Raw genomic sequence first — 21,132 nt, 5'->3', positions numbered from 1 at the left:
TATTTAAAATCTTCTCGTGAAATGCTTTTTATTTCCTCAATAAATTACACGGTTTTCCTTTTTCATTAAAATTTTACTGTCTCTGATAATTGTTTTGGTTTTTTTTAATGTTTTATTTTTCAATTACAAAAGCATAATGCAGGACAAATATTAGTTATATGTGCATTTTGTCACTACCTGGGAGACAATACTCCTTCAGTCCTTGAGGAGAATATAGCCTAGAACATAATTTGCCTTTTGTGATGTAGCTAAACTGGGTCAGGGTAAAGACCCATTTTGGTCAGTCTGTCTTCAAGAAGCCACAAGGAATTGCCTTGGTATGATAAATAGAATAGTGGAACCAGGTTCTTTGCCTGAGTGTTTTCCTCGCATTCGGGCATTTAGAGATCAAAGAATTCTAGAACCCAGATGTAGTTTCTGGATACTTAGCTGTCCTCAGTGGGTTTCTGTTCCACAAACTTTTCTGGTTTTCCCTCAAATTGCAGTAAAGTTTTAGCACCCCGATATCCTTTTCCAGGTGTTTCACAGTTGGAGCTATGGGACGTATGAAAAACTGCTTCCTTTGTTAGGAGCCAGACTTTTAGTAGCTTCATTTACTGTCTGTATACTCTTATAAATAGGAACCAAAGCAGTCTCTCCCTCTCTCTGGGTGCCTTGATTTTATAGGTGTCATGATTTTATAAAGCTCTGCTAGGTTCAACTGCACTGATTTCATTCCCTAGGTTACAAGTTATTCCTTTCCTGAAAGCTGTTCCAAAGTTTGTTTTATTTTCTGAGTTGTCTCTCCCCAAACTTTCTTAGTGTTAATATATCTTCTCTGAGATGGCAGCAGCAGCCATGTACACAGTATTCAAGATGTAGACAAGTCATGGGCTCTGTCTTGTTATATGATATTTAGTTTTGCTGACTGTTACCATGGCATCCAGGTGACATAAGTCATAGTTCTTTAGAAAGACTGTAATTCTCTTGTTCCTCCTTGCAGTTTGCCTCTTTTAGATAGCTGGCGTAATTTTTGATCTTTCAGCCAACTGTTGCATATGGGACATTATCCAGTGCTGTCATATGTGTGGTCAGGAGTAGGCAGCAGCTTGTACAGCTGTAGTTCATAGGTGGCTGTGGTTGTGTAAGCCAATTAGCACATTATTAGATGGTTTTGGTTGCAGGTTGGCAGCTGGAGACATCTCTACCTGTAGGCTGGCTAGAAAGTAAATGTAGAGGAGAAAAAAGTTGAATCACTGCTTCCATAAGGATTTCTCATGGAGCAGCCTTTTGGTGGCATGTTAGATTTGTTTTGGGACAAGTGACAGCTAAAGGCAGAGGATTTTGCTGCAAAACTAGTATGTACAGCGTTAGCTGCAGATGCTCAGGATGATTCAAGGATGTGTTCTGGGAAACTACGTGAAGTTGATCCCCAGAGTGCAGCAAATTATTTCCATAAAATTTCTATTTCTGACTCATAAAAGTATCTGGTTTTTACCATCTCCTTCCCATTGCTCTCTCTCATTATACAAGCAGGTTTCATGTTAAAATGCTGGGGTTGCACTTCTAAGAAAATTTATTGATGCCAGAGAGTGAAAGGCTTGGAAATGTTTAGAAGAGTTCTGATGGCTTTGGACTCAGAAAATTCTAGGTGACTGGCAGAATCCATTTTCTTAACCATCATCTTTTAATGCTAACAACAACATTCATGAATAGACATTTCTTCTCTTCACAATCTCTGTGTTCTAGCCATGGGCATAGCTGTGCTCTATCACTTGAGACTCACCAGAAGATGTTTCTTGTCCTTTTCCTATATCATATATGATGTGGAATTGACTGTAATGATCAGAATTCCTTTCCAATAGTGTAGTAGAGACCAGAAGGATTCTTATGTGTTCTTGGCAGGGAATATAACTTCAAATATCTTCAGTTTTATCTCTCCTGGGTGTTTAGTTTGGGAAAGACTTTGTGCTGTAGTCGTTATGCCACTGTTTGCAGTCTGTTTGACCAGATTGTGTCATTGCTAAAAGTCATTGTTCCCTTGAGAAACTAGATCTTCACGTGACTGTCTTGGACTTTCAGGCTTTCTGGATGTTGTGGTTTTACCCCAGCCTACAGTTAAACCCCTCAGAGCCATTAGGTCACTGCCCCTTGGTGAAATGGGGTAGCGAATTGTAAGAGTAGAAGTGAGAGAACATGTGAGTTGGGATAAACACTAACAGGTAAAGCAAAACCCACGCACACAAACAAAACAAAACAAGGAATTCATTCACCACTTCCCTTGGGCAGGCAGGTGTTCAGCCATCTCCAGGTGCAGGGTTTTCATCACTAAGTGTTGGCCAGATTACTTAAATGCAAACATCTTATTCTTCTGTATTAGAATGTGTGTGAAGTGGACATTGGTTTAAAATGTATGATGTCTTTTTGTTTGTTTATAGAATTGGAATTGTTTTCATTTTAAATACGAAAGAAGAAATTGATGGAAATGAAGACGCTGGAATAGCTCTTTGGAGAAGTTTTAATTACATTGCAGAGGAATATGACACCTTTCAGGCCTTTACCTCAATAATTAAGGTTAGTTCTTTCACAAGAAATCACCTTTTTTCTTCTTTTTTTAAAAATTTATTAATTTTTTTTATCTTGCTACCTTATTTTATTATCTTACTACCTTACGATAACATGAGATGTATGCATTTACTTTATACAGAAATATTAGAGACATGTTTAGCATTAATATTCTATTATTTGCAGACATACTTCCCTTCTCTAGAAATAAACTTGTTCTTTTCATTTTACATATCAACAGCCTGCCTTCAGTAATATAAAAAAAGTACATACATGCCTTGCAGATTTTATTATTTTCTTATGAAAAATTATTCTCTATTATTTGTGTTAATGCGGTGACCCTGTCTTTGTGTTCTGTATCTTTTGGAGTACAAGGATTTTAATGTCGCTTTGGTAGTTCTATCAGCTTTGTAAAACGCTTGTTTTTTCTCCAGTGTAGAAGGTGAAACAGAGTAAGATAATTTCTTTGGGGTTTTTTGATAATGCTTGAGCTGTTCATGAGTGTACAAAACATAGAAACGCTCCAGGCCTGCAGCTTAATGCTTGAGACAGACTTTCTTTGTGAGAGAATGCAGGCTCTTGTAGAGCCAGGAATTTCGGAGATGAGAGATGAATGGGGGAAAATAAAGTGAGCAGTCCATGTAAAGGCTCTGCAGGTAAAAATTGTATCAGAGAATATGGTATTAATGCATAGCATTTTTACTCACATTTATTTTCTATTTTTCTGTTTAGTGCCTAGAAACTTGTGTCATAGATCAACTTAGAGAATTTATGATGAAAGAAACTGAAGTAACTAGGAATACCTTGGAAGAGAAATCCACAGATGTTAGGGAGCTGGGATGCATGGGTGACAATTATCCATGACCAGATCACAAAATATAATTTACAGTGTGCTTTTTAAAATGTTCCTCTAAAATGTGTTCCTCTCTTTACTTTGTTTCATAATATAAAAAGGAGGGGATGATAAATATAATTAAAAGATAACAAAAATATAATCAATAAAATACAAGTTTGAGATACTCAGATCTGTAGAGGGAAATATATTGTTCCTCATTTGAAAAGAAGTGGATTGAATATTTTTCACTTCAAGTTTCCATTGTATGTTTAATGAAAGTAATAAAATATTATTCTATTAAGTAAAATATCGTTTCTGAGGAAGATTATTACTGTAGGAAAAAGTATCACTGACTAATTTAGACCTGGAATAATCCCATATAGATTCAGGTAACTACCCATGATTAGGTAGTTTATTGAAAGAACTCATATTGCTTCTGTAATTAGTGGAGAGAAATAACCTTTCACATTCAGCTCACATAACTGTATTTCCTTTGCCTCTTCAGATTTAGACTAAAGGTATAAAAATACTTTAATCAGAACAGGTCTCTGATGTAAAATTGTGCATATGTGCAATGGTGATAATTACTAAAGCAATATAAAAACTGCAATACAGCAATATAAAATTATACTGATACAAAATTTGCTACAGCATTATAAAAAATTAAACTTACTTCATTGTTTATATACTTTTATTAATTTTATCAAGTTACATTTGACAATCCACTACATCTTTTAAATTATTTCCTGTTATAATTTTTACAGATGTACCATGAAGTGAGAGATGGAAATGTTCTAACAGTAGATGATGTGAAAGATGTCCTTAGAAGTGAATACCCCAGTGCTGATGTTCAGAGTATACTAGGTGTTCATTCTGAACATGATGAAGGGAGGAAGGTATGTTGAGAGCCAAGTGGTAAGTAGTACTGCAGTGTACAACTTAATGCGTTTGCTAAGCTGAAGGATTGCTAAATGTTAAAGTAAGTAGATACAGCATCTTTGAGTCACTGTCTTCGGCAACCATTCAGTCATTAATGGAAATGCTGCAAGGATTTCTGCAGCATTCTAATCTCACTATGAAAATTTACTCTTGCCTGCTGCATTCAGGAGCACAAGTATTTTTTTTAGTAGTCGTGTCAAGGGATCTCTCTCATGCTGTAGAAATCGTATGTGTCTCTGGATGAAGAACTGAAACCTGTTTTCTAAGTGGATCATTGTTTTCTTCAGTTGTGCCTTCCGGTTGTAGTATCCTTTGGGAAAGACAGCTATGGATTTTTATTTAAAGACTGTAGAGAAGACATTTTTATCTGTAATTGAGTAGATAATTTTCTGCTAAAACATACATTAAATACCTTTTTCCTCTGTGTGTCTTCAACCATGCTGTTCCTACAATCTTGTGTTTCTGACTCCATTTAAATTATTTCCTTTGAAAATTTGTTATCTAATGTATATTGTATTTCTTTAAAAAGATGTATTGGGACAACCAAACGCTGTTTGTTCCTCTCTGGAAGGAAGTCTGGAGGCTTTTTGTGGAAGGGCAGTTTGAATCTGCCCTGGAAACAAGCGGGTACAGTTAGTAGAGAAAAGTCTCCCACAGAGAATATTAAAGGAAGAAAAATAGTCAGCCACCAGGAAGAAATCCCTTATACAAGCGGGGACAGTGGGACTGTGATGAAGACCAGGGAGGAGACAGTGGGGTGACAGAAAGATGAACACATAGATATTGCAAGAAAACATGAAAGGATGCAGAATGTAAGAAGGGAGAGTTGCTTGCAATACATCTTTACTTCTGTTTGTCTCACTGAATTTTCTGTTTTTGAGGAAAAGTTAGCTTGTTCTGCTTTCTTATCAAATAAGTCTTCACTTATGAACAAAAAAGCCTTTTGAGTTGTTTTAGGGTACTTTCTTCAGGAAATAAAAAACTTTTTCTCAGGGTTTTTCTCCGATGTTGTTGCTTAATTTTTTTTGTAAGAAAGTTAAGCAAAATAAAAGAATATTTCTCAGCAAGATGATAAGCAAAAGGTTAAAACACTGTATATGGAGCTATGATTTCTTTTGTCATTCTGTTTGAGAAATGAGTCCCATCTGTTCCTCCGTGCTTTCCAAATGCTTCCTGCTTTGTCCCTGCTACTCATGAGAAGGTGTGACAGTGAAGAGTGCATGGAGATTAGAGTTCATCCTCTCTTGATATTAGTTTCATTTTTTGCAACAGTCAGCCACTGTCTGTTTAATCCTGTGATATTTCTGATGTGATCAGGCAGGAGCAACCTTTTATAAAAAGAGTGGCCTGGGCCCATTGCCTCAAGTGCTGTTTAATGGCGTGCCCTTTAATAGAGACGAGATGGATGTTGAAGAGTTAGAGACAGTTATTCTTCAGAGGATTATTGATGCCACCAAGTTCTTCCAGCGGGCAGTGTTCATGGTATGTTCAACATTCCTGAATGAAGGCAAGATGAAATATTTGGCAGTAAATTGTTTGAGTCATGTTTATCTGTTAAGTTTTTTATAATGAGATGGCTTGGAATTAATAATATCACACCTGAAGTTTCATTGTTACATTAATTTGCGGTCACGGCTTTGAAACAGTACATTTAAATTATTCAAGACTGAAGGATCAGCTAAGCATATAGTAACAATATGGATTTTCTCAACCAGAAACTGAGACTATACTGCAGTTGTTCATTGAAAAATGTGCATCTGATATTTTGAAACACTATCTGTGTGATATAATTCATGTGGCTTTGACCTGACATTGTCCATAATTTGATGTATATAGAAGCTTTAAGCTCATTTGAAAGACTGTACAAATACTTGATCTTTGTCTTGGAACTATAAAAGTACAGATGTAATCTTTTTCTCTTACTACAGGGTTTGCTAAACGATCACATGAATGCAATAGATTTTCTTATGGATCAGAACAACGTAGTTTCCCGTATAAACCCCACTATTCTTGGAGCAGAAAGAAGATACATACATTTCAGACCCACATCCGGTAACTTCTTTTCTCAGATTGGCTGTTGGTATGGGTTTTTTGTTGTGGGGTTTTTTTGGTTTTTTTTTTATATCTGACATGTTGCATTTTACATTTTGCAGTTCCATTTGATGCGGAAGACTTCTCTACTTTCTCCTTTTTGGACTCACAAGATAAAAGTGCTGTAATTTCAGACAACTTGAAGTATTTAACAAAAAAGGGTATATTAGTTTTCTGTATGGGTTATCTGTCTATCTGTATAGGGGTATTACATTGTTAAATTGTTGAAGTTTGCCAGTAAAATGTCCTGAATAACTCAGTATCCCAAGGATCACGTGTAAATAACTACATTTTCTATTATCTTAGTACCTTCTTTAAGGAGCCAGATCCCATCCTAATATTATAAGCATAGATTATAATTAACAGGATAGCTATTTTCAAATTTTTAGTTTTGAAATGGGCTGGATGTCATGGCTAGTTGCTTTTTGTTTCACAGACATGAAGTTTAAAAGCTTTGCAAGACTTTTCAGCCTTGGAAACAGATGCAGTTTTCATACTAATATGGTTTTACTTGAGGATATTAGAGGGTATTCAGTTTTCAAGTGACTCTTAGTTGCAGCATTATCAAGTGCAGAATGTATAGTCTTTGTAATAACTATACCAAAATTAGGCATTTCTATAATTTCAGGAATAACTGATTGTAAATCTTATTTATTAGCATAAATATCTTGTTATTTTTTGCCTAAATGGTTTAATTTTGCTTTATGAAGCTTTGTCTTTCTGTAGAAAAGAAATAAAATATGTATTCTGATAAGCTGTGCCAGGGGAGGTTTAGGTTGGATGTCAGGAAGAAATTTTTTACGGAGAGAGTAATCAAACATTGGAATGGGCTGCCCAGGGAGGTGGTGGATTCACTGTCCCTGGAGGTTTATAAGATATGAGACTGGATGTGGCACTGAGTGCCATGGTCTATTAACCACAGTAGTGTTGGATCAAGGATTGGACTTGATGATCTCAGAGGTCTCTTCCAAGCCAGTTGATTCTATGATTATTATTCATTCATTTATACATTTTATATTTATTAAAACTCAATTTTTTTGGTACATTTGAAGTATTTTTTAATGTAAAACATTCTTACTGCATATGCAAGCACATTCCCTTGGAGTTAGAAGAAATTACAACAGAGGGGGCATACTTCTGCATCGAATTTCACCTTATTTACTTCTAGGATTGAACAGTTAACAACTTCTCTTCACCAGACCATCAAGAGACAGAATAACCCTGTTAAGAAAGTGCTGTTCTTTCAGTGATTTTTATGTTATATTTACAGAGTTTCTACTTATTCCATTATCAGAAGTAAATATAAGCCAAATACTTATAGTTCTTCAGAATAAAATTATTTGGCTCTATTTGATTCTGTGTCTTCAACCACAGGGACATCCCAGCTAGCTGTCAAGTGACTGGCTTTCAATTTTAGGCTTATTGGTAAGAGTGAGATCTCTTGTGTAAAGCCCATAACCTTTAAACTGGAATCTGCATTTCATGTCTCTGTCCCCAGTGTGTTTCTCTAGACCACAGCAACAGTTAATAGTAGCCTCTTCATAGAATCTCACCAGAACCTTGGAAAATTTCTGTCTATATGTATTACCTTTTAGGGGATATATGATAGACCTGGGTAGACTGATATTCTTCTACAGATAATTTTGCAGATTTTTTTCACCTACCATTTCTCTTCTATGACGAGTAAAGAACAGGAGACTGTAGAGCAGGAAAATGGGAAATTTTCTGCAAATACACTTACACAGTAGTTTACTTTCTTTGGACTGTATTTAGTATTATTCCCATTTGTATCCAGAAATGGTAAGTTTTTTCCAGCATTTAGTTGAAGGACTCTGCTGCCAAAGAAAGTGGTTGACCTAGTTTATGCATTCTTGCAATTACTTAATTCTTTTAATTTCTGACTATATGACCAACCTCCATCCAATCTTCAGAACCTTCTTCTTTAACCTCTGGTAAAGCAGGTCTTGTAAATTGGAGCTAGCTTATTATTTAGGACCCACTTGGTTCAGTGCTGCAACAATGGCTTGGCTCTTTTGGTGACCTTCCCCTATTAACATGGTGATTTACCTCCTAAGAATCTTAATTCAGAGAACAAAAGATTCTGATGTGGCAAAGATTAGTCTTGCGGTTGAAGTCAGCAAACATACACATAAATTTCAAAATCTCAAACAGAATTAATTCATTATTCATTAGTTGTGAGAAGATCGATTCTCCAGAAAGTAAAGCAGGATTATCTTTAATTTTCAGATGAAGACGCAATATATGCTGTTACTATCTGGATTATTGCTGATTTTGATAAGCCATCTGGTAGACAACTGCTTTCTAATGCCTTGAAAAGCCTGGTAAGTTTCAAGCAGGTTTTATTAGAAGAATTATTGTGAATATGTTCTTAACAGCACTCTGCACATTCAAAAATTATGCTTTTACATGAAGGTGTAACAACATTTTTTTTGTGGGTCAGGTACAGACTTGTTAGACTGTGCTTTTTGGTTTGCTCCCCTCCCTCCCCCCCAGAAATGATCATTTGGTTGGTTCATGGGCTCATGGCACAGGAGAGAAACTGTGACACTGTGTACTAAAAGTGTTTGTGTAATGTGGCATAACTGTGGCCATCTAGCAACCATTTTTTCATGTACTGTTTGTGTGCTTCGAAGAAGGATTGATTTTTGTGTGTGTTTTTAATGTGCTAGGAGGACCATCCACATTCATGAGTTTGCTTTTCTTTTAAGTTCTTCTGTATTAATAATAGAATTTAAAGTATAAATGTCTAAAATACAAATATATAAATATACTTTATAAAGTATCAATGTCTCACGTGAATATAAATGATGAAAAACTCTCAGTTCAGGTCAGGTTAGGAGAGTGCTTTAACTGAAATTGGAAAAGCATCTACATTTTCTAATCAGGAATGAAATAGGAACCACCCTAAGGGAATTAGAAAATTGGTATCTTGCAGAGAGCGTGCAATAACAAGTATGTATTAGAGAGAGGCTTTAAAAAACGGAAAGAGGAATATTTGGTACAAGTTCTTGTTACAGAAAAACATTTAATTTCTCTGACTGCTAGATCAGTGATCCAAGCTTGACACATCTTCCATCTGTAGTTTCGTTTTCTGCCTGCCACTTCAGCAGAGAAAAAATTCCGTATTCCCAGCTAAGAGGTGACAACTGCCTGGGCAAGTCCCCATGTGTTAGTGAGGAGAATCTAGGAAAAAAAAAACTATTAGAAAAAAACATCTGAATAAGGTTTGTCAAATCTTCAATGAAACAGGAGTTTAACTGTTCATCTTCATTCTAATTCATTGATTGATTCACATAAACCTCCTGTACTGCTTGGTCTAATGATTTTCAAGTTTCATGACAAAAAACCCAAACCCAGTATTTTTTTTGAAGTCCACTGATTTGTATGGAGGTTCTCCTTTCTAGTCCCTTTTGTCTGTCACGTCAGGGTCTAGTAGAATTTCTGATAGTTGCAGACCTGGCACAGACACCTCTTGCTCATGACTTGCCATCAGCATTTGAAGAAAATGTGCAAGAATCTGGGTGGGAAAGTGACTTAAGGAAATTCACTTTTAACTATTCCAACTAATAATGTAATATTTTGAAAGCTACTAATATATTTTTACTTAATTTGAAAAAAAAGCTAGACATGTCTTGGTTGGAAGAGACCTCTAGAGGTCATCCAGTTCAACCTTCCACTCAGAGTGGGATTATTGCCTTTATTAGGTCAGGTCAGCTGTAGGTGTGTCTGAAGAATTCCTGAAAATCTCCAAGGAGGCAACTCTGTCCCCTCCCTTTACAATTTGCTCAGGTGTTGCACTGCCTTCCTAGTATAGTTTTTTTCTGCCAGGCCAAAATTTGTGACTGTTGCCCCTTGTTATACTCTGCTGCTACCAAGAAGGGTTTGGCCCTGTCATGTTTTTCATTCCCCTTCAGTAGCAGTTGGTTGCTGTTAGAATCAATCCCCTGTAGCCTTCTCTTTGCCATACTGAGCAAGCCCAGGTTCTTTAGTATTTCCTCGTAGTATTCTGACCATCTTAAAAGCCCTTTGCTGAATCCTCTCCAACATTTCAGTAACTTTTACTGCACTAGGGGGTCCATAACTGCTTGAGCAAAATTTTTCTCAAGGGCTGCAGTTCAAAGTTTGCTAAAGTTTAGTATCTTGAGTACCAGGGATTGCACTACTTAATTTTTTTATTCCTTGCTGCGGTAAAGTCTGTTTACCTTTTCTTTAGTTAGTGATGCTGTTTGATCCCACCTTAGAATCATCACATTCTCTGGTAAAATTTGAGTGGCATCACTGATTTTAGCAGGGGAAAGATTTTTCTGCTGGTTAAGATTAAAGTGGCAAGTGGATAAATTTACTTGCATTTATTTTATGCTTAGTTTGATAGTTTTTGAAAAACAGAAAAATGTCTACAAAACCAGTTCTGAAGTCTGTAAATGAATGCTTCTGTATGTCCTTTGTTAAAAATATGCTTCTGCAAAATGCTCAAAGGGAATTGTTCTATTAAAAAAACCCTTCTATTTAAAATATGTAGTACAGAATAGGTAAATCCTTACTAATCATGTTTAAACTCCTAGTTGAAGTTATGCATTAGGCATTGAAGTAACTTTTCTGAAGACAAATAGCTGCAAAAAAATTAAATACTTAAATGCATTTCACGGAAATACGAATACACTGCACAACAGCAGATGGAACTGTAAATTGGCTTATTGTTCTGTATTTTTCTTTGCAGAAAACAAGCAGACATACACGAGTTGGGATTTTGAACAATCCTTCATCAAAAATAAAGGAATCTAACACAGCCATTGCAAGAGGAATTTTGAGTGCTTTTTTAACACAAAATAACAGCAACTTAAAAAGTTTCCTGAGTAAACTCAGTAAGGAAGAGACAGCAAAATCCCTTGCTGCTGGAACTAAAATTACTAAATTCCTCATCCCAGTGAGTAAAAACTAAATTAGATTACTTTCTTTTTCATTTTATATGTATTTTATTGTAAGGGGGCATGGTTGAGAGTGTTTGGCCAGATGTTAATAAGTTTATAACCCTTATACAGTTTCTGTTCAAATAGATTTGGATTTTTGGCAACTTTTATGCAGTTGAAGAATAGAGGATTTATTTAAAGTCAAGGAAGAATACAGAAAAATAGCAAGTACAGATACTGAATAATTGAGACCAAAATAGTTTATTTTTTATTGTTAATTTTTTTTTATAGTTTTCAGTTAAAAATTACAATATTAATGTTTTTCAAGAATTAAGACTTCAGAAGTAACTTTTTACTGCTGCTGTGGTTGTGAGCAGTAATAGGCACAGACTGGAAGTGATTAACAAGCATTATACAGTTCTGGCCAACATTTTCTGCTGTGTTTTTATGCAAATTCATTGGTTTAAAATATATATGTTGCTGGTTTCAAATTTCTCATGTAGAGTGGAGCTTAGTTTACAAATAACAGCTTCTAACTTTCAGAAGGAGCCATAAATTGTAGCATTTTAAATAGGAGGTGTCGCAAGAATAAGAGAACTCTCTGGCAACATACTGGGAAATTAATTAGTTGCTTTGAGTCATGCTTGTATTTCTTTAATAAATTCCGAAAGACATAAAGGCAGTTAATCAAGCAGGCATGTTACTAATTTTTGGGGGGTTTTTTATTCTGATACCTTAATTGTATCTGAATGAATCTATGTGCTTGGTCTGCATATTACTAGTGAAGAAATACATATCAGGAGAGTTTAATACAGCATGATAATTTTGACAGGTAAGGAAGGTACAGTGCCAGTGTAAGTTTTGACTTTTTTTCCCACTTTGAACATGGATTTGTTGCGTGTCTTACTGGATGGTGTTGGCTTCCCCGAAACTTATTGAAGTTGTATCCAGTGGCAACGCTAGAGCGACTGTTAGGTTTTTGGGGTATTATGGATTTTTTGTACATCTTTTTCCTGTAAGTGAGAATACAGTTCAGTTGTTAACAGAAAATGTTATTTTTCACGCAGCTGTGTGCTGAATTGTGGAAAAAGTGCTTACCCTCAGGCTCAGCTTTCCTGTCATGGTTATTCAGAGTTGCCCCAGGGTAAAAACAGCACCCTAACTAATTGTGAGACCTTGGCTCCATACCAACAGCCGTGTACTTGCACTGAAGTTGAGGTTGTTTTACTTGGGTTTCTCATTACCACATAACTTAAAGAAAATCTTTGATTACCTCATCTGTTACAAAATTTATTTTTGCTGAATCATTCCACCATCTTGTGCTTTACCTTTGCTTTAGGGAATGGATGGCAATACTTTTGAGAAGAAGTACAACACTTTAGGACTGGATTTAATTAAAACCCACCAGATGTTCTGCCAGGAGGTTCTTAAACTGCTTCCTGGGCAAATGGCTGTTATGAGCAATGGCAGGGTAAGAAAGAAATTAATTCATCTCTCAGTCTTGTTGTAGGAATTTTTTACTTCCTGGAATTTCAGTTTCAGGCTAAAGAAAATGCATTATAATAATTTCCCACTTATTCAGCCTGTAGATAGAGAATGGTATAAATGTTTATTTTGGGGGTTTTTTAGTTTGTTTTACTCCTATTTCATCAGCTCTATTCCATTGAAGCTACTGTGTATGTATATAATTCCCACAGCTGTTTTAATCTGAAAAAATTCTCTAAATGCTTTAATATCTGATTTATTATTTATGATATTTAAGAATAAATTTTGATCCTGAAGATACCTATATTATACCACATAAATAAATGTATATAAATTACATTGGCTAGATTAGTATTTCAAGCTCTAAAACACCACATTTTTTATAAATATTAGTTGTTTTATAGTCTTAATTCTTAATATTCAAATAAAAGTATAGTAATTTTGTTGTTTCTTATATATATATATATTCTGGAACCAATAGCCTTAATTACAGTGTGTCTGTAGATGAACTGTGATTTAAAAATAAAATGTTGTATTCAATATTTAGTACTTGTTAAATGACAGTCAGTATCTTACATTGCAAATACAATCTATACAGACTACTCCTTTACTCTTTTCCATTTTCTATTTATTGCTCTACCATTGGAAAGAAAGAGATATTATGCAGGCATCTCTTTACTGGAAACTGTCTTGAAATTGTGACTTTAGTTACTTTTGTGCATGCTAAATGCTTCTGAGATGCAACTGAAATACCTCTAAGAAACACACAGAAAGCATTTCTGTTGATGAAGCACAGAAGAATTGTTGGCTTTTTTGATGTCAAACTCCCCCATAGCTAAATATGCAGTGTTATTTTATAAATTATTATTACTGTTCTCTGTGCCTAAAAAGCTCAAATAATGTCATATTTTAAGTTTTGGGGAAACACGTTTCCTAAAAATACTTGGATAAATTTGATAATGTATATTCATCCATCTGAAAGTGTGTTTTCACTTAAAAGATTACTTTTAAAAAAATAATCTGGGATATCCTTCACTTCTATCCTAGCTATTTCAGCACTTTAGTTTTGTTTTTATGAGCAAAATAAATTTTTTTCTAATTATAACTTCTACAAAATTAGCATGATATTTTATAATCACACTGTGGTTTCATCTATCTCATGCATCATTAATACTAATAAACAGTCAAAAGTGAAATAACTAGAGAGAGGTTACATAACCTCTTAGGAAGCAACTGAATTTTGGGAGAGGGGCATTCAACACCAAACTTACATCATGACATTCTACATCCTTGGCACCCTGTAAGCTGACTCGGGTCCATTTAGGTTGGTGGACTTTGAGTAGAAAATCCAAACAGCATCCTCAAAGCTATTTTCTGGAACTTCAAGGCACCTTCTTTTCCTTCAGGCACCAAAATAATGTAGTAGTTCCATATCTTGTCTCTAATTCTGCATCTCTTATCCTTTGCTCTTCCTTTCTGTTCATTCTGCTTAGAATGAATAGAAAGCCTTGGGAAGTTAAGATTGTGCTCACAGAATTAAATAACTAAAGAGTGTGGTAGACAGAATAGTAATTTGAGTTTAAATTAATGTACCTAACAGAGCTTCTTCATAAACTCAGAGTTGTTATTTCTAAGTAGTGTATTCCTTTACAGAGGGATATATAATGAAAGATAGCGTGGATATTTTGACTGCAAGTATTCTTTGCGATTGATAGTTAACTGTAATAACATAACGGTAAAAACCTAATTCTGCAAGGTTACTGTAAAGTTTAGTGTTTTATAGTTACTGATATTGAAGTGTATGGGGGTCGTGGTTGCACATTGGTATCGTGCATTCATTTAAAATATTAATGTATTTTTACTTACAAATGGAACAGGATTGCGACATTCTACACTTAGTAACATTTTTTGCTCTATCTAAGGTATTGGGTCCTTTAGATGAAAATGAATTCTCTGCAGAAGACTTTGATTTGTTAGAAAAGGTAACATACAGTACCTCAGCGGAGAAGATTAAAGCTCTTGTCAAAGAGATGGGAAACAGTAGTAAAAGGTAAAATTCTCTTGCATTTTGAGGCTTTATGATGTACTGTCTTGTTTGTTGCCTGTGACGAATTAATCATCTTTTTGCATGGGGAAATATGAACAAAGGTTCAAATATGTAGTCATAGTACTCTTCATACTATATATATACACTCTACATGCACCTAAAGTGTTTGATGTTTGAGTGCTGTATATTTGCTATCTTCTTACTTAGCATTTGAGTACTTGTGTGTAGGCAGGTTTGTCTGTCCTTCATCGCCTCTTTAGCCTTTCCCTGACAGACTTAGTATACTTATCTACTCCAGCCCTTGCCCTGTTTTCCAGAAGAAATTACACACCTGTTACAATTTTGTATCACCTTTATGCTTGGCTAATTATGCTGTTTAACATAGTTTTCCACTATATATATATATATAAACAGTGTATTTTCGGCTTCAACTGCCTGGTCATCGTGCTGCTGAGAGCCTCTTTGTCACCTCATTGTTGCAGCACAGAGCAGAATGAAAGGCACCCTGTGTAACTCAAGAGAAGTGCACTCTTCTGTCATTGCACATATGTGTGATGAGGTTAAGGCATAAAAGATCCCCGTGTGTTCAAAAAGCACATCCTCTCCAACTCGCGTCATATCACACGTGCAGCTCTGCTAAATTACTCCAAATACTTTCTCTACTTTCACTGTACTTAGAACCAAGAGTGCAGATAACTGTAAACAACTCCTACTAGCTTTTGTTTACGTAAGAGTAATTGTAAAAAATAATAATGAGCTTGATAAAATACAGTGCATCTTAAACCCACAGTAATATCTGAGTATTAATATTTGAAGTCATAAAGTGCGTTGTCTTTGGGAATTGTTAGGAAAGGAGCCTGTTGTAGAGGTGTGGGCAGACGTAGTGCCCTGACACTCTGCTAGACAACATTCACACATCAGTTCATTGAAGTGTAGAGATGAGTTCTAGGCATCTTTTAGTCTAAGGATCCAGTTTGTGTACAAAGAAGAGAGCAAAATTATATTATTTTTACAATATCTGTTGGCTTTCCAGGTGTGAGTATCATTTCTGTTATCTGGAAGGACTGGCACACTACCAGAAAAACAAAATCAGCAAGAGTTAGATATACAGGAGATAAGTAGTGGGAGGCAAAACATTCAGACAAATATTGTGACTTAGTGACACTGAAATGAAAAAAAAAAAAGGAATAAAGAGTCATAAATGTCAGCAGATTGTAACATCACAACTGTGCAGCTGAATTAAAATTCTGCGAATTTGACATCATTTAAAATTAAGAAGTGTGCAGTTCACAAGCTCTAAGGCTGTAGTGGTTCTTGGGCATTGTCATGCTAAAGGTTTTACTCCTCAGAGCTGCAAATACTGAGGCGATAATTCCTTTAAAGAGTCCAGGTTTGGGATATAGGCTTCCTAAATATTATGCAGACAGACATTAAAATTTAAATGTTTTCCTCCTTTTCTGATAAAAATGAAACTGTATGTGGTTTATTTAATATAGTGGCAGTGATTTGGTTATGAAAATAGATGCCCTTCTGTCATCTTTGCCTAAAACAGAGACGAGACAGGATGCTGAATTACTTAAAGAGCAGCACAGGTAAGTTCTGTCTGTCATGATAATGCATTTACAGTACTTTCATATTAAAATTAGAATGTACTGATGACTACATGAAGTCTCTATAAACTTGAGTAAGCATTCCCATTTCAAAAGAAGTTGTTGGTTCTGTGGTTGGATGAACAACCTGTTCATCTGCCATAGCCTAATGTACTTTTACCTCTTTCTTAATAGATTAACTAGTAATACCTAATGATTTTCCAGTCTTATCCTTTGCTGAAAAAAGAGTGGTTAAAATTAATGGGAATAGAAGTTGCTGATCTGGAGTTAGAAACCTTGGACTCAATACATTTACTAAAATGTTAGACGGAGTTTCATAGATTAGAACTAAAAGAAACCCCCACTGATTTTTGTAATGTGGAAAATTAGCACAGCTTTTTATGTCTGTGGATCTTGGCTGATATACATGTGCTTATACCTGGATAACAGTTTATGGCTTAGCAGTGTCATTCTTGACCACAGCTAATACAACTAGATTACACTAAAATGCAAAATAATAAGGCTCACTGGCAGCTCAATTCCTTACGGAAAAGCGAACCGACTGTCATCAGCCAGCAGATTTAGACCTGGGGAGCTCATGTGTCTTTAGTGTCCTTACTTGTGTGTTGGCTCCTTGTGTTTGGAATCCTGAATTTAGAAAGTGAATACGCCCTGTCACCTTTTGTTGTTATTGTTGATGAATGAGACCTGAAGTACCAAGATGAGCATCTGTGAATCCTGTCCCCTCTGTAATGGGATACTAACAGTAGTAGTTGGTTTTAAATTAAGCTTAGCTGGGGCAAGCTTATTGGAGCAGACAGGTACATTTTTTAAAAGGACGTGTGGTAACATAAGACCTGTGATCAAACTAAAGATTTTTGAAATGTTATTTTAGAATCCCTAGTTGTTTTACTGGTAAAGGTGCTCCAGTGTGCTGTGCTGGTGTGGGCTGTTGGGCTGTTTTTGAAAATAGGAGTAAAATCAGTAGTAGCCTGTTTTAAGAGGCTAACACCTTTGTCAAAGTTAGTTAATGACTAGTAACAGTCAGTACCGTGCTGCTGCCATACCTTTTGTGGAAAACAAATTCAGAGAGTCCCTTTGGTGTATTTACGGCACACTGTTTTTTTTTCGTTTTAAAGTGAGGATTACTAACATTTCCTTCCTGTAGATCTCGAGTACTTTAGGTAGGGTCTCCCTGACTTAGTCTAATCAGGTTTATCAAATGAAATTATTTTCTGGAATGCATAAAGCTAATCCATCCTGTCAAGTTTCACGCTTCTCAGTTGCCATTTTTTCCAGCTGCTTGTTTCTTTTTTTTTTTTCTAAATTGTAGCACTGCCAGCACTTATCTCATGGTTCTAGATCTTGGTGAAGGAAACTGTAGATGAGTGACAAAAAGGCCATTTTTTTCAAGTTTTACTGTGGTTTATTGTATTAATTTTGTTGTGGGGAATGTATCTAATCAATAAAAAGTGCAGAATTATGTAGATTAATGCTAAATTTTTAATTTCTGTTCACGTTTAGCTTCTCCAGTGATATCACAGAGAGCAATCATGATTACTGCTTGAAATGAGGGAAATGTCTACTTGAATAGTAAAGTCTGAAGTGCTTCTGATATTACAAATTCATGCCTAAAAATTTTTGTCATTTCCACAAATTCAATTTAGAGTTTTCATGTCACTAATTTTTAATACTTTTTTAACAGTGTAGTAAAAGTCAACCCCCAACAGAATGAACCATTCTATGATGTTGTTGCTATTGTGGATCCATTGACAAGAGAAGCACAGAAGATGTCTCATTTACTGATTGTAAGATGGTGGTAATTTATTTTCATTTAAATATTTGTAGCGTAATTTTTACTAAACTTGTTCTAATTTCCATGTACAGTATAATAAGAGTCTAAACAATTTTTTTTTCTTTTAAATATGTGAGAAGTTATTTTAATTCATATAAAAATGTTGGGGGTGACCTCATTCATCATTGTGAGTACCTTATTTGCAAGTAAAGTTGATACCCCCCATGCACCAGTCCTCTTAAAAGTGAGTCCATAAGTGCTCTTTATAGTCAATAGAAGGAAAGGAGGAGATTGTCTACATAATGTAGAGGAATAGAATCTCCCATCTCAAAATCTTAAAAGGCGTATGCTTCATTCTATTAAACCAGATCACCTTAGTTTTCCAAGGTACCCAATTGAGGTGGTCTAAATTTGACCTGTAATATCATTATAAGAGGATTGGACTATAAACCTTTCAGCTCTTGGAGGAGTATTTCTCAGTTGATTAATGCTACCAAGTATATCTAGATAGTCTTCCATTGTGTGTAGTTATTGATCTTCTGAAGAGAAAAGGTCCTAAAAACATAGCTGCTAAAATGATTTTCTTTTTCACCTACTGCAGAATATCACTCTGCCTCAGGTTCCTTTATAGTTTCCCATAAAAATGCAAATTTTGTCTCCACTTTATGGTCTGCTACAATTCTGAAGCCTGTAACTTGATTTTTGGGGCATCCCCCTTTATCTTCTTTTTTCTGCAGTAATTATGCAAGTTTTGTAAATTCCTGCATTGCTTTTTCCCCTCTCATTTTCATACTCTTTTCTATCAAATGTTGAAGCATCCACTCACTCTTCATATATAATAGGGAGGCAAAGTAAAACATTTTTTAAAATTCGTGAAAATTCTGATATTTCAAGGCACTGAAATGCCAGCTTTTCTCTAGAACGAGATCTTTCATTTCACCATTCTCAGTTGAAATGAAAGGTTGGTATTACCAAATGAAAATACTTAGATGTTGAAGTTGACTGGAAACTCTCCATTTAGCCAGAAGTTCGTATTAGGAGTATAAATCACGTCAAGAACATTGCAGTTCAGACCAGAAGCTTCCATTCCTCCTGGCACAACAGGTTCCCTCATGCATGCCTGGGCAAATGCCTCCCCTGGTGAACCAAGCTGTTCAGCTGTGCCAGATCCTACTCGATTCACAGGAGCTATGGTTTTATTCAAGAAGCCAACCCTTAGGAGAGAATAAAAAAATGCTGTTGAAAGTAAACAAATCAGAACTTTTTAAATGTAGATTATACTTTTTAATAATATTTTTATTAAATTTTTATATTTTAAATTTATATTTAAAATTATTTATATTTTTGTATTTTAAAGATATATATTAAAAATATATGTAATTATCTGGAAAGCCACCATGTCCTGGTGTAGCGACAAAACAGGCACACGTATACAGCAAGCCCCAAATTCCAAGTTCTTACATGGATGCCTTTCTGATTATCTTGCTGTATACATAGGTGACTTAAATAATGTAAACTTTAAGCACCTTAATGTATTTATATTTAAAGGTTCTTCTTTTGAGTAATATAATTGGATTAGTGCCAAGTATATTGTTTTGGTAACCATTCATGATGCAAAATCTGTGTAGTAACTACCATGGCAAAACACGTGATTCTTGCCCAGTCTGCATTGAATATGTCCATATCATGATTTTTTTTTTTTTCTTACCCTGGTGAAACCATGCTATTATATTACTTTGTGTCACTTTCAACAGAGAAATATTTTGTATGTTTTTTTTTTTTAAATATCAACAAAAAGTTACTCAGATTAAGGGGAATTGAAATTGAGAAGGGTCTAAGTATAGATAAACCGTAATCTAAACTTTACTGCTTCGTCTGAGAATCTGGCAATTTAAGGGTGGAGGCAAGGTATAAGTCAGAGCATGAATGAGAGCTGAGTAAAGGCTTCTGTCTGTTTTTAAAATATATACTGTGTTGTACCATAAGAACTGCTCTGTATCCTCTCCAGAGTGAGTCAGGTAGCACTCTCCATATAACGTGTTTTCCCTTTTTCAAAAGTTTTGTTACAGCCTTCAGCATCAAGTATTTCCAGACAAGGCACAGTCACTGTCTAGAGTAAATATTTAAATACCTGCCATAACTTGGTTGGAACCCATAAGTTCCTAGCAGAATATATGGAATGGCTAATTAGTCCTGAAGTTAGGAAGGTGATCTCTAAGGTGATGTGAAAAAAAAAATGGAAATTCCTTCTGCTAAAATGGAGGACAGAATCAAAGAATTGTGTTGTTTTTTTCCTCATAGTTCACCAAAACCAGCTGAAAAATTATTATACATACTTCTAGGATCGTCTGCCCTTTTTTTTTTCTTGTTCCAGTAGGTATCCAGTAATTTAAAAATGTGGAGAAAAAAATCAAATATTTTCTTTTTTTTTTTCTGTCAGTTATCTTTTGCCTTTTTCCTTTATTCATTCTATCCTCAGAGGGAAACTCTAATTTTAATCCCTAATCTAAAAGGAATCCTGGAAGGAGCCTCTTTTGATAATACAATTTCATTTCCTATATAACTTGGGTCATAGGACTTCTTTTTATCAATTTGTATTTGAAGTAGAAATAATTTCTTAATCAATTCCTAATTTAAATATTATGTCAAGTGGTTGAGTGCAGATTAGAGCTCCTACTGAGCTTTTCCAGTGGGTAAGTAACCTGACTGTTAAACTTGGACTTGGCATTACGGATTTTTGTTTAGATCCATGCTATAAGCATTTATCTTCTCATTATTTTGCCCGTTCTGTTGAAGATTCTATTGTAAGAGTTTGTTTTCAGTGTAGATGCTTTGTATTATGGTGACATTCATAAACAATTCCACATGATTGGTTGAAT

At 35.1% G+C, this 21,132-nt stretch overlaps 1 protein-coding gene across 1 annotated transcript in view; it reads left to right on the top strand.

Moving 5' to 3' along the window:
- The window catches only part of UGGT2 (UDP-glucose glycoprotein glucosyltransferase 2), a gene marked incomplete at its 5' end in the record, with an annotated part of 46,390 nt that overhangs the window by 1,180 nt on the left and 24,078 nt on the right, over window positions 1-21,132 (top strand). The window contains 11 exons of the mRNA XM_027884260.1: window positions 2,418-2,553; window positions 4,144-4,275; window positions 5,636-5,800; window positions 6,247-6,370; window positions 6,472-6,570; window positions 8,657-8,751; window positions 11,148-11,354; window positions 12,677-12,808; window positions 14,745-14,872; window positions 16,366-16,461; window positions 18,164-18,266. Of these exons, the coding sequence (XP_027740061.1) occupies window positions 2,418-2,553; window positions 4,144-4,275; window positions 5,636-5,800; window positions 6,247-6,370; window positions 6,472-6,570; window positions 8,657-8,751; window positions 11,148-11,354; window positions 12,677-12,808; window positions 14,745-14,872; window positions 16,366-16,461; window positions 18,164-18,266 (1,417 nt within the window). The remainder of the gene's footprint in view (window positions 1-2,417; window positions 2,554-4,143; window positions 4,276-5,635; window positions 5,801-6,246; window positions 6,371-6,471; window positions 6,571-8,656; window positions 8,752-11,147; window positions 11,355-12,676; window positions 12,809-14,744; window positions 14,873-16,365; window positions 16,462-18,163; window positions 18,267-21,132) is intronic.

The sequence above is a fragment of the Empidonax traillii genome, unplaced genomic scaffold, assembly GCF_003031625.1.
Source record: "Empidonax traillii isolate 1590-97213 ecotype Southwest subspecies unplaced genomic scaffold, ASM303162v1 scaffold141:size962631, whole genome shotgun sequence".
NCBI lineage: Eukaryota > Metazoa > Chordata > Aves > Passeriformes > Tyrannidae > Empidonax > Empidonax traillii.
Note: the sequence above shows the minus strand (reverse complement) of the source record. Positions and strands in the feature narration are given on the sequence as shown.